General features: G+C 34.3%; 1 protein-coding gene across 3 annotated transcripts in view; it reads right to left on the minus strand.

Annotated features, from left to right (window-relative positions):
- Nucleotides 1-10,853, minus strand: part of WDR17 (WD repeat domain 17) — a 48,975-nt gene extending 38,122 nt beyond the window's left edge. For 2 of the 3 annotated variants that reach the window (XM_072861553.1, XM_072861552.1), the window contains exons 1-3: nucleotides 3,375-3,442; nucleotides 3,010-3,138; nucleotides 1,738-1,921 (exon numbers count right to left, since the gene is read on the minus strand). In XM_072861553.1, coding sequence (XP_072717654.1) covers nucleotides 1,738-1,921; nucleotides 3,010-3,132 — 307 coding nt within the window. In that variant the 5' untranslated portion in view covers nucleotides 3,133-3,138; nucleotides 3,375-3,442. Of the gene's footprint in view, nucleotides 1-1,737; nucleotides 1,922-3,009; nucleotides 3,139-3,374; nucleotides 3,443-10,748 lie in introns of those variants that run through there. The other variant, XM_072861554.1, reaches the window with a different exon arrangement.
- Between the last annotated feature and the right edge of the window lie 3,441 nt (nucleotides 10,854-14,294).

Consider the following 14,294-nt stretch of genomic DNA (forward strand, 5'->3'; position numbering starts at 1 on the left):
TAAGAACCAGGATATGAAATTCAGTGTATTACTGCTTGACCCAGCATCAGCAATTGTCTTGAAAAGCTGTAGAAATAATTATTCTACATAAAAATTATTAGACCAAAATTTAGACAACTGTGTGAGCATCTTACTGTGTAAAAGTAAACTACACATATCCATAGGCAGGAAGTAGAATTATTTCCCGAATTATATTAACACTACTTTGATGGGCTGTATTTTATGATACCTATACTTCATTAGTGCCAAAGACAATCAGGTATATGAAAGAGGATAAGCCTGATTCTATGAACGATACTTTCACTCATTCACAATTCCATTCACCATTATGTTTTACTGTAAGCTATTTGCTACTAAGCTGGTAAAATACTGAAAAATTTAAAATGTCTATTTTTGCAAAACACAATGAAATTTTATTGAGAGATAAATATAACAGAGGCAGATATTTGTGACAAAATTGGAAAGCTAGCTCTGTAATCAAAGGGAACTCTTCATAGCTTCCTTCTGGATATATGACAGTTTTAATTCAGTTGTCTAACACCTAACTGCAGGCATTCCAGTTTAAGGATTTTGACCTTAACATCTCCAACCCTCATTATCCTCATAGTTTAATAATGTGTGTCTGAAGGAATAAATGATGGTAAGACAAAATCCTCAAGCTGAAAATGCAAAACTGTTTGTATTTAGACACTTTAATATGGCAGTGTCAAAGACAGTAAAAGCAGCATTAATAGGAGGTTTAAACATATTATCCTAAAAGCAAATTAGGTTTTAAAAAGTTTAAAATAACAACAACACTTCTTCACATGTAGTCATTGGCTGGAATACTTTTTTAAACAAGTAATGTATTGAAAAATAAGTATCAATTTTTATACTAATGTGTAATCTGATACAATATTGCTTTTAGAATAGATCAAATCAGTGTGTTTTTTTCCTACTCATTCCTTTTACAGGATATGCAAGATGTACAAGATTTTCAGAGGTATCCTAAGTGCTCTGGAAAGAACAGAGTAGGGGGTCCCAAAATGTCTTCGGAGATCCTGAGATACTGACTGTTCTTGGGTTGCACCTATTTTCCAAGAATGCAAATGTAGGAGTTAAGAACACCTGACAGAGACTGACTGTACGAACAGAAATAGAGGTACTGATTCTGACTGAAGGGAATGAATCAGAACTGGGCAGGAAAATACAGATACAGACTTTTAACCCCCTAGACTTCTATTACAATCTCCAAATTAGCAGTTTCAAGTCCTGAGAGAAGATGCAGGTAGACAAGCATTAGGGTATTTAAACAAAATCTGTTTTTCAAATTCACTGACAATTTATACTTGAATCTGTTGAAGGCTACATTTTATTTGCTTTCACTTCCATAAAGTTATCATGAAAACACACAAGGTTTAAAACTTAATTATTTATCCTTTTATACAGCAATGGAAAAAACTTGTTTTTTTCCCTGCTCAACAAGAAATCAATGAGAAAGTAAATTCCTGAATTGGTCAAGTACTTTAGAAAAAAGAATAACCTCTTTCTTTACCAATTACTAGATGGTTCAGAGCAATTTAACACACTATCATTATTTTCTAAAATGAACTGCAACAACTCTGACAAGAATATTGTGTTATGCATTTGTTAAACCTCTGGCCTACCAACTGCTTAGAATTTACTCTATATCATGTATTCTGATACCTGTGGATGAAAAAGCTGTATGGATCAAATAGATCTCCATGTCTGAAATACCTTTTGTATTGTCCAGCTTGGCCACAACTTTCTGTTCAGTCACATTCCAAATAATCACTAAACTATCTGCACTGGCACTTGCAAACATGTCAGGATTGTGGGGACACCAAGATATGGCTGTGATTGTCTTCTTATGCTCAGACATAATTGCCCGGAGCTTGAATTCATTGTATCGGTGATCCAGCTAAACAAAAAGTAAAATTCATTTTAGAAATACGTTTTGTAAACTCACTTTAAGTACTGTTGGGCTGAAGAATAGTTCGTATAACAGTATTAGACTTACACATTAATTTATAGTGGATTTAACAATTATCAGTACCTGACATCTCAATAAATTAAATTCTCATACATTTGACTTGGACAGAAAAGTTGTCAAATATTCAATTAGCCCAACCAGTATTAACACAGTCTATCCTCTTTCCACTTATAAACTATTATATTCCATTAATAACTGCACTCAAACACATCCTAAAATGCTTTACTTATAGGCATGGTAACAATAATTTAGTAATCTGCAAGGGGTTAAACTGGATAGAATATGAAAATGAGTTTGAAATCATGCTCATTTCTTAAATCACTTAGGACAATTAAAAAAAAAAAAAAATCAAATGCCCAAACCTGACACAGTAAATTTTGTTTATTTTAATCCTACTAGTGGTATAACTCATGAAGTTAAAATAAGTGTATCCTTTATTTCCTGACATATTTCTCAGTCTGAAAATTCCACGTCATAGCATTTCTATTTTTTGGTTACATGTTGATGTATAGTAGCTGTGAACTTCAGAAGACCACAGTGCTGAGCACTTCAGAAATGAAGAAAGTAATAACTTGTTCCAAACCAAAGAAAGGTGGACCACTGAATCCACAACTTTGCACAGTGGATTAAACTACTTCAAAAGACTACTGTTACACTACAGCTCCAAATGAAACAATGGAATTGCTTCATTTCTCTCTCAGAACCCGGTCTTCTATCATTGCACTTCACTCATCTCAAGTGTTTACTGGATCAAGAGCCTGTCTTTTAAGAATGATTCTTGACCCATACAGCTTCAAATATAAAGTTTACATCAATCTTTTGCACTAACTGTAACAAGAAGAAAAAAAATAATTTGGAAGGGGTATCTTGAATGGAAGACTGAACTTTACAAAGACATTTTCTCAGCAGCAGTCATACATCCAAAAGCATTGTAGAAACATTTATTGAAAGGGTTCAAAGTGAGATAGACAACAATGTAAAAATGTAACTACTCTGTTAAATAAAAATAATCTTACCTGATAAATATAAATAGCAAGGGTAGCACAGTAGGCAAATCTGTCTCCACTAGCAGCACATACATCCTTGTTCCATGGCTGACATCCAGCAGCTAAAAGTCCCACTTGTTTAACCTGTGACATTTTTGCCTTTAAAACAGAAATTAATTAGACTACAACAAGACGACTGACAGAATGTTAAAGAACAGAATAGTACATTTTTGCTCCCATAAATAATGTATACATATGTACCTTAAAAATATAGCTAGCCTTTATGTTTTAACAGCAACATGTTGTGTTTATGAGGTACAAAGGAATGTATCTGAAATAAAGCCCAGCAGATGTTCACAGGCTTCAGTGCTACACAAGAAATGAGACTTTAATACCGTTCACAGGAATCCAGTTGGGAGAAAAGAAGTGGGAGACAGCACATGAAAACTTGAGTAGTTCTTGATTTGTACTAGCTGAAGCTGTTGTTCATCACTTTCATTTTCTTCTGCAGTCTGGTTCAACACTTTATATGTTACAGTGTAATACCCTCTCTGCTCTCTTCTTTCCTTCATCCCCCACAAAGACAGCTGGACAAAATAAACCATATGCTAATACTTTTAAGCAAGTTAAGCAACGTGTCTAAAAAGGTCTTCAAACCACTTGCATAGAACAACTATGCATTACTTATTATCATAATCCTTTTTGGAGCTTTCTAAATTTTCTAAATAATTACTGTTTAATAAAAACTTGAAGTAAACTGTGGAAAATAAAAATCTCCTATTTTTCTTATCTGCTTGGGATATCTACTTGGAAGATAAATATTAATTAATAAATATATGAAGCAACCTCCATGAGATTATAAGTCTCTCTCTCTCTCTTCGGAAAGTGTGAAAGAAAAATAAAAATTAAGAAAGACTTATTTTGGGTGCTTCTTTAGCAGAAGATCAGGAACAGATTGAACGTTTGGGACTGACCATCTCAAAGATATCACTGACTGTAGTTATAGTGCTTAAAGGTTCTGACTGAGTTCTAACTGCTTAAAGAAAATGAAACACTCATGTTTAACCTCTGAAAATTTTGGTAAAGGAGACTGTACAACAACAGAACAGAAATAGTCAGAAAAAGGTTACAAGATACAGCTCTGCTGCAGACCAGTGCTTTGGCTATTAGACTTCCTTTCTGTCTCTGCCAACTATTCTTCTGACTTCTGCAGCAAATAAATTATAGATTCTAGAGAGAACAGTTATATAAATTGCATCACCTTGCAGTTCATTTGCAATCCATCTCATGTTACAAATTACATGAGTCCCATAGAAAGAAATTTATCTTATTATCTAAAGAATCATCATCATCACCACCACAAAGTGACAAAAAATAGACTCCAAATTTCTGACTTTGCCATTTAGTGTTCTTTTACTGTTTAGTAAAATTACAAATTCCAAAGGTCCCTTCTGTGCAATTAAAGTATCAATCACATATTCAGAAATATTTGCATTTGGGGCATTCAGAACTGCAACACAGACTTTTTCCAGTCACAATGAAAAAATAACTGGCACCATTAACAACCGCTTTTCCTGAAATTAAAGGTATCCAGTTGATTACATAATTTACTAAAATGCAGAATAATTTCCAGTTCTGGAAACAGAACTCTTTGTTTCTGCTCTTGATTCCAGGGAAAATGATGGTTAAAACACTAGGTATGTCAGCAAACAGATTAGGAACATTAAGAAAGGCATGGTGAAGTAGAAGAGAATGAGATGTACAATATTGGATTACCATAGGTTTAGTTTGCAGGTTTACTGTTTCTAAGATTGATTAAAAGTTAACTCTTGAGACAATAAGAGTGCACAAATATTTATTTCATAGTAATAGCAGATTTGTCTCATTTTGTACAGATCCTCATTTTTACCTTCTCATATGGGAGCTAAGAGGTTCCTGATTTGATGAAGTTTAACCTGTAAGAAAATATTATCTTAAATGTTGCTTAATTTGTGGTTTTATTACAGGTAAAATTGATTGTAAAGTTAAGATCTCTTACAGATGCTAAAACAGAATTCCACAAATGTTTCTTTCAGAGTAACAACAGATTTGTCTTGTAGGATTCTGCAGTAATCTGTATAAAAAAAATTTCCTGTTAATCTATTCAGTAGATCTTCCTTTTTGCCTTGATATGAGAGGGAAGTTATTCCTGACTACATGAAATCTGGTCTATAGGAAAAATACTATTCTCAGTGGCTGAGAATAAGGAGGATTCCAAGTCTAAGTGCTGAAATCTAGAACAAAGAGAGAAAGATCCTCTACACTGGATTTACAACTACCATGATCACAGAAAACAGACTAGCACTTTGGGTTTGGAGATAGTTCCACTACTAGCGCTATTTCCATGTTTTCCATCAGCTGATTAACAATGAAGAGGCTTTTACGCATTTTTTTCATGTCGTCAGGACACCTGCATAGTTTAGGGTGTTTTAATGGTTTCCAAATGCATACATCACTTGATTAGAATTCAGGCTAGATTAATCATGACCAAAAATAATTGTCATCAAATGGTTATAAAGTTATTTCAGCCTAGTTCTAAATGTATGTCTGTAAGCATTACTGGATATGTCATATTAAGTACTGTATTTGAAATGGAAGAACACATCTTTGTTCTCTTTGTTCTACATTTACATTAAAGACTAAAGGTAACTTTGATATGTTTTTTGAAGAAATTCACCAATAGAAGCCTCATTCACAAGTTTAATTTAAAACAACCATTTTTTTGATAACATACTATTTTTCTTGAAGTCTGATATTCAAATGAAAATGTCTCCTACATAAGAATGCATGAAAAATGCTTCTTTGTGACATATCATTATTTCACTGAGTTAATAATACATGCTTAAGAAGCATTATTAAACTTTGATTCCTCATATAGATTTTTCCTATTTAAGTATATGTAAAAAAATTACATATGTAAAATATTCTGATGCGCAATATAGAAAGGATTTTGCACTTTATTTACTAATATTTGCTGTTTTAAACTTGTTAGTATTTCCTGCTCCTTGTAAAGAGTTATATACTGTTTTACAAAAACCATTGTAATTAAGAAGCAGCATTTGCTTTGAAATTCAGTACAATAGTATCTAGAAGAAGAAATTACAATTGTGTGGCATAGTGACTGTTATTCTCTTGTAAATATCATGCATCAAAAGCAGTTTCCTGCAGATCTTTTCAGACATTATAGATTTCTGTTGAATATACTTATAGTACAACAGAGAAAGCAGCATTCTTCAGAACAGCCTGAGTAAAATGACAGAAAACTAGAAATGCAGTATAACTGAATAAAGATATATATGTATGATTTCACACATGTTGCATTTTTATACAATGGAGATTTTTTCATACTTTGTTAAAAAAGCATTTTATTTCAAACTAAGGGATGTACAAATAATTATATTGGACTCTTAAGTATACACTGAAAAAAATTGTGCCTGTAAAAAACGTATACCACACTGGGAAAGCTATCAAAGGATGCCCACAGTTTCCAAGGAGATGAGGGGAAGAGGGAGGACAACAAAAACCTTTCTTTTCAATTGGAATGAACGGCTACATTCTAAGTCATTCCTTGCTGCTAAATATAGAAAAAACACCATTAAACTGAAATTCTGTATACCATAGAGTTAATATTATTTAAAAATAACAACTCAATGGACTAGATACGTAGACATGGCTATATATCAACAACTTAAAGACAAATGCCTAATAATCCCTACCTTAGCAAAGGTATCATTTTTTGTAAACCACTTAAGAATTTCCATGTTCATTCCAATACCTTGCTGCTCCCAAAAATGCAAAATCTTGCTCTGGTTGTAGAATGAAATCACTTTACTTGACAGATGAAGGAACTAAACCTTGATGTTCACAGAATAATGCAGTTACTAAAGGATGCAGGAGAAAAAAACAGCATTGTGTCGCACCACACACACAAAACGGCAGTGTCAGTAGCCTGGCAACTGCAGCTCTTTAACAGGCACCATTTTAATTTTAACCTAACTCCTTTTTCTCTGCTTCAGCTACTCAGTGTATTTCATTGCTTGCTTTATTTCCCGATTGTACTAAGAAATTTATAGAATAGCTCTTTAAATCCATTACTTTGCACCCTTTAATTATGAAGAGATGTGCTTGCATGTTATAAGTATTCATAAATTTATAACCATCAAGCACAACCAATAACATATGCTTATATTGTTAGCGATTGTAGTCCATATGGTGTATGACCTGTCCAAATGAGTACATATGCAATATGGCATGCACACAAAAGTGAATATACAGTATCCTTATATTAATCAATATGCTTCTGTATATATAAAACCCTAGTTTCAGAACAGCTATGTGTAGTAAAGTGTTAGTGTCCTCTGCTTCTGTTCATTCTATTGTCACTGTCTTCCAAGTTTGTGTGTTTTCTTATGTGGAAAGCTTGCTGTCGCTCCTGTATGTTTGACATATAAAACTGTTACATCTCATCCAGACCATTGTCCCCAGGCACCAGTATTTTTGTCAATGTGTCAATGATAATGTAATAATTAAAGATCTTCTTTAGTGATATAAAAGTGATGTCTCCTTAAAAGACATTGGGCATATTTACCCATCTTTGTGGGAAAATCCATTGGAGATGAAAATGTGACCTGTGAACCATAGAGTTTCAAATTCATTACCCTATCCAATGGGACCAGTTTGAAACACCAGATAATGGACAAAGAATTTATCTTGTTAAAAACATGAAGGTCTTCAAACCTACCAAGAAAACTCTGCATGTCTGCAAGACATAGCGGAAACTAACTTCTTCCTGAGTGTGCCTGCCTCAATAGCACGGAGTCTCATGTAAGAACATAAGCATAATTAGTATTAGCCCTCTTCTAATGGGGCTGGAAAACACCAAGCACATTATAGCCACACTAAGAAATTAAATTCTGATTATGTCCAGACCCATCAATAAAGGATAATTGGAAATATTCTGGTACATATGCAACTTAAAAGCCAACAGACAAATTAAATTTACTAAGACTAAACAGAGCAATGAAATTTCCAAAAACTGTAATGTTTCTGGAAGGAGCATTTAAGAAGTTAGTACATTTTCTAAATTCTATTCTATGCTATCTACCCATTATATTTCAATGTATTTATATCTATTACTTTATGAATCTGGGGAATCTCAAAAGTGAAAGCAAGCACATTAGAGGATAAGAAGAAAATTTATACTATGAAAACTTTGACAATATGTATATTGTCAAAGATCAGCTGTCATGGATTTTAATAGATCCATAGGAAAAAAAGGTTAGAAACAAAGAAATAGATGGCAGTGTCATATTTCAGTTATAATTTCTTAAGAACCAGATATCTCAGTATCATCTGAGCTACTCCCTTTAAACAAAAATTCTTCCTACTTTGCATGGAGTACCACAAAATGCTAAAGAATTTTCAGTTCTTGATATGGACAATCAAACTGCAGTTACTAATGTAGGTCTCTAAATAGTCTTACTGAGATTGTACACACACTACTTAAAGCAACTGCTTCTGGGCAAAAGATGAGCAAAGACTGAGTACATTAATCATGACAGTCACAATGTAGAATAATGTAGAACAATTATGTAGATTTATGCATGTACTGCTCTAAACAAAAGCTAAGCCCTCCATACTTCCCAGCAGGATTTAACCTAGGTAGTCTACTGCTTGTAGTAGTGTCAGGTTGGTTGCTAGTTTACCGCTGAGCTGTATAGACAGAGAGTTTGCATGCTTCTCTGCAAAAATTAGAAAAGTTTTTTCTACTTTTGTATACAATTCATGGCACACACCATCTCTGGCTCCTGGAGAGACAGAAGATTAAGCAGAGGCAAGAAGAGAGTGCCTTGGACAAGGCTTTGAATTTCAGCAATATTCTTCAAAAAAAACCAGAAGCCTCGGCTAGACTCTTGCAACCAGCATTTGCACATGATATTTCCTAACTTAGGATAACCTAGCAAGTGTTCAAAATGCATGCATTCAGTTATCCAGATGCTGACTAGGAAAAGAACACTATTATTTAAAAGATCATTTTAAACAAACAAGTGTTCTACTAGTATTCACAGATACTTTAAACCTCTACAATAAACCCAGAGCCAAATTACTACTACAATTCATTTAACCACAGTATCTCTGGCTTCACAAGGGAAGAAGTCCTAAAAATGTTGTGGACCTCTGGCTGAAGTTTGGAAAAATTTTGGATTTGAAATCACAGCCTGAGATTGTATTTTACAGAAACAAACAATTATTTGAAATTAAAAACAAATATATTAATCCAAGATAGATAAACTGCTCTAGAAAACCTAAGGCCAACAATTTAACATCAAAAAATCATAACGTGGGGTAAGTCTTACAAAGGAGTGGTTTTGACTGTCTTGACTACACTGCTTGTACAGTTTAACTAGAATATCCTTTATTGCGCAACTTTAACAAGATAATCTAAAGAGCAATACTAGGGTTAGAAACAGGGCATGGAGAAATGCTGGTAGTTCTAATAATACATCACAAGGAATGTTGAACTACCTACCTAATCAACCTGAGACATCATACATAGCAGTGGTAACAAAACCACAATCTATAGAGTATTGGTTAGTCATACAGTTCCAGAAATCTAGTTTTCCAATACTGTACGTAATAGAAAGAAATACATACAACCATGTCTGATCTCAGTATAAAGCATCTAAGACCCTCCGCAGGAATTTTGTTCTCATCTTCCAACCCAGAGCCACCACAATCACCAGAAGATTGCTTTTCTGCTGGCAAATTGCCAAGACAACACTTCTGATTTCAGAAAAAGTTACCTCTTGACACATCTCACGCCTGAATCCCTGATGAGCAGCTATTAAAAGATAACTCCACATCTGAAACATTCATATCATGAGTGACATGTAAAATGAGAACAGTGGAAAAGTATTAAAATCTGCTAGGTTTTAATACTTATGTGCATATATCTGGCATTACCAAGTAATACACAATAATACAATTAAAGCAACTGCCGGCCCTTGTGTTTCAGTAGCATCTCATGCATTCTGATTCAATAGCTGAGAATATACTATCAAAATGAGAAACAGACATTACAGAAATATATGGTTACATAAAGGAGCTTGATACAGTGAAAAAAATGTGACATATTCACTTTCTAACATAAATCTATGAAAGCAGCAGTAGATCAAGCTTGCCTAAGGCATGCAGTTACTAAACATTAAAAAAATCCAAGATATCCTGCAAGTGTTGCTATAGTAATGATGATGATTCCTTGGAAAAATGTTGATAAAAATATACAGGTATCCACGGTACAAACTGGAAATTAGCCTAGGTTAATTTAATATCTTCCAAATATTTTTTACTCAATTACTGCTTATAGTTATTTTAGTTTACTGCATGCACAGTATATTAATTCCTTCTAATACAATACAATTAAATGCTTGATTTCTATCTCATTACATATTAAAGAATTACTACTCATTAAATTATGCAACCTAAAAAATGCAAGTAGGTAGCCACCAAACTTCCAGTATCTTTTATCCAGCTACCAACGTTAATTTTCAAAAAACTCATTTTAGATGTGCTTATCTATGATTCAAGTTCTCATTAAAACTACTAAAAATCCCTTCTTAGTACCACTATGGGAATATTACTTTTGGTATTAGTGATATAATAAACAGCAGCTTAAAGAAGAAAACTATAAAGGAAGTAAAAGAGAAAATATTAATTTAAACAATTCTTACTCGTTGTTGTCCTTCATACCAATCATCTTCATCAAACCAGTGGGAAATATAAGTCATCCAAGCCATGACAGAAGGCACAGTTGAAATAAAAAATACAGAACCTGAACATATGTAAGTACAATGAGTCCTGTGCTAAAATTTACTCAAAACTACAACAAGCTACCCAAAGATCAGATCCAAACTCTGTGATATGATTCTACATTAATAAGCTTTACATTCATAAATATATAATCTGAAATATTTTTAGCAGCAATTTAAATTGTATATGTATTGGATTCTGAACTGGAAAACAGAAATCAACACTAAAACAATTACTAGATTATATATTCCAGTATTTTAAATTAAAGCAGATGAGTACTTCAAGCTTGATTTTACAGTTCTTCTGAGCTCTGAAAATGAGGTGCTGTTTGAGTCATTCTCATTTGTCCCCTAAAAAATTATTTTCGCTCTTTTCAAATGTACTGTCTGTAAGAAACGTGGTCCAGTGCACAAAAGCTTGTATTCAAATGTAAAATACCTTCAGAATCATGGGGAGTGATATGTTTTGGTTATGTAGGGAGTGGTTTCAACTGGCACAGTAGGAGGGGCCACGATTATCACAAGTGCCAAACATCTTATGTTTAACAACATCTTTTTAAAAAGGGAAAAAAAGAAAGAAAAAAAGATCTGCATCTCCATTGTTCACAGCCAGCAGAGCCTGAAGGGCTCAGCTACAGGCACCAGCACTGGCTGAGAAATTTAAAAAGCCTAATTTTCACTAATTCATCGGAATGCATCTGCTTCTTTTCTCTCCCTCGGGAGAGTTTCATGTATCTGACTGTATTTATTCCTGCTGCAGCTAATTATCCTTTTTTTGGTATGCTCCCAAGTTTCACATCAGATTTCATGGTGCATTATACCAATGAAAACAAGAGATAAAAAGAGGAATAAAAGCTGTATTGCTCACACCACAATTCAGTGCTGCAGGAGCACACTTCATCAGCCGTGCTATTCAGGAGACATTATCTCACAAATCTTCCTGACTGCATGGTTGCAGCAACTATCAAATCCTCAACAGAGATTATGGAGAACTAAAAAACCCCAGTTTCTTAAGAAATCTAGAACCCAGACAACCTCTGTCTTTCTGTACTGGATTAACAAACTGTTTCCCAAAATTCATGGTATAATAAATGCAAAAGCTAGACTGTGAAGTCAATTGTTCAATCAAGAAATAATCAAAGCAAAGCAGGAGAACAGCTGCAAGTACCAGATATTAACCTGGAGTCAGCTGTCAACATGACTTACCATTTCCAAAGAGCAATTCAGTGTCCTTACCAGTCCTACTCTAGCACACGGTTTCCATTAAGGCTACTGTATAAGCAAGCTATGTTCTCAGATACACAGCAGGGAAATAAAGAAAAGCAGCAATACTTTTGCTTTCCAATCTCATGCTCAGAAATTATGACACCTAAGGGAAAAAAAAAAACAAACAACCAAACCACACACACAAAATAATAAAAATTTAAATCAAGACACCCACTATATTTATGGAAAGTAGCATTCCCAGATTAGCAGATTTTTTTGTGGTTATACAGTCCTCCAGATACATGTATACATACACAAGAATATACAGAAGAACTTCCCACCATACTGCTGAATTTTTTCAGATTACTTGCCCTTTGAGACTTCGGCTCAAACATAAACAATGCAAAGTGCACAGAATTGCATGGTCTCATAAACTATATGGGAAGCAAAAGATTAATTCAGATACCTCTGTTCATATGGCTGAAGAAATGCCTGACCATATCCATGGTCTATGACTAAATGATAAAAATGTCACTGATTGTCATGGTGTCAGCATAGAGTTAATTTTCTTCCTAGTAGCTGCTATAGTGCTATGTTTTGGATTTAGGATGAGAATAATGTTGATATCACACTGACGTTTTAGTTGTTGCTCAGTAGTGCTTACTCTAGTCAAGGACTTTTCAGCTTCCCATGCTCTGCCAGGTGCACAAGAAGCTGGGAGGGGGCACAGCCAGGACAGCTGACCCCAACTGGCCAGAGGGCTATTCCACCCCATATGCCGTCATGCTCAGTATAGAAACTGGGGGGAGTTGGCCAGGGGGTGGCAACCGCTGCTCGGGAACTGGCTGGGCATCAGTTGGCAAGGTGGTGAGCAATTGCATTGTGCATCACTTATTTTGTATATTCTTTTATCATTATTATTATTTTCCCTTCCTTTTATGTCCTATTAAACTGTCTGTATCTCAACTCATTAATTTTACTTTTTTTTTTTTTTTTTTAACCGATTCTTTCCCCCATCCCACTGTGGAGGGAGTGAGCGAACGGCTGTGTGGTGTTTAGTTGCCTGCCAGGTTAAACCACAACATTGATGTACCACTCCTATGAACAAAAATTTTACAATTTGCTAAACAAATCATATCCACATTATTACTGCTTATTACACCCCAAAATCATGGTTTCAAGTAAATCAATACTAGCGCATTTAGGAAAGCCTTTGCTTTCACGCTGCTCTGTCTCTTTATAAGGGCACATCGCATCATTCAGAATCTTGAGCAAAGTATTCATGTAGTTCAACAGTAACAAATTTATTTCCCTTTTACACCTATAGCTGTTCCACAAAGTATGTGAACTGAATTTTCTAGTCTCAATACCAACCTGTTAGAACAATAAGTCTCTCGAGAGACTGATACCGTGGTTCACATTTAGTTTGAGGATCATCAGGGAAGCATGGGCTAAATGAATATGGATACTGTGTTATCCTTTCAATAAACTGGTGATATCTTCAGCTCAAAGGTACAGACACAATTAAAATCTTCACGGGATAGCAGATGGGAACTTAAGCTGCTAAAAATGATCCGTTACAATTACTCGTAAATAAAGTAAAAAGCTTTGTGCTAAACTATACTTGAAAACAAAGACAAGAAAGACTAGTAGCTGCAAATGCATAATGGGTCCATTATATTTGTTTGCTTATTCCATCATTCATCTCCAACTGCTGGAAAAACTAGTATACTATAGGTACAATAATGCTCCAGTAGAGGATGAATGAAACTCCACGTACTAAATATTACAATAAAAAGATGAAAAATCTCAAAGTATTCCATCCCTTATTTTTTTTTAATTAAGGTTAATCTTATTAAATGTTTATTAATAAAGTCCAGTTGGTACATCTAGTTAAGTGTTCTTTGTTCTCACGTTTAAGGACAACAAAATGTACTGTGATGTCAAAGTAAAAAAAAAATAATTTTTGTTCTAGCATTGAACATTAGTAAGAAATTTTAACAGATCAGACTAAAAGAGACATCTTTAAGGTGTATACAGCCTTACAATAGATTGCCCAATAAATGTATTTGCAATATTCCAGAGGGAACAAAAAGGTAAAACAGATCCTATTCATTTCATGGAGAAACAATCGTTTAATTCTTGAGCTGACATGGGGAAATGGAATGAAGTTGCATCAGGGGAAGTTCACGTTGGACATTAGGAAAAGGTTCTTCACCGAGAGGGTAGTCAGTCACTGGAACAAGCTCCCGAGGGAAACAA

Source organism: Ciconia boyciana, chromosome 5 (assembly GCF_034638445.1).
Source record: "Ciconia boyciana chromosome 5, ASM3463844v1, whole genome shotgun sequence".
NCBI lineage: Eukaryota > Metazoa > Chordata > Aves > Ciconiiformes > Ciconiidae > Ciconia > Ciconia boyciana.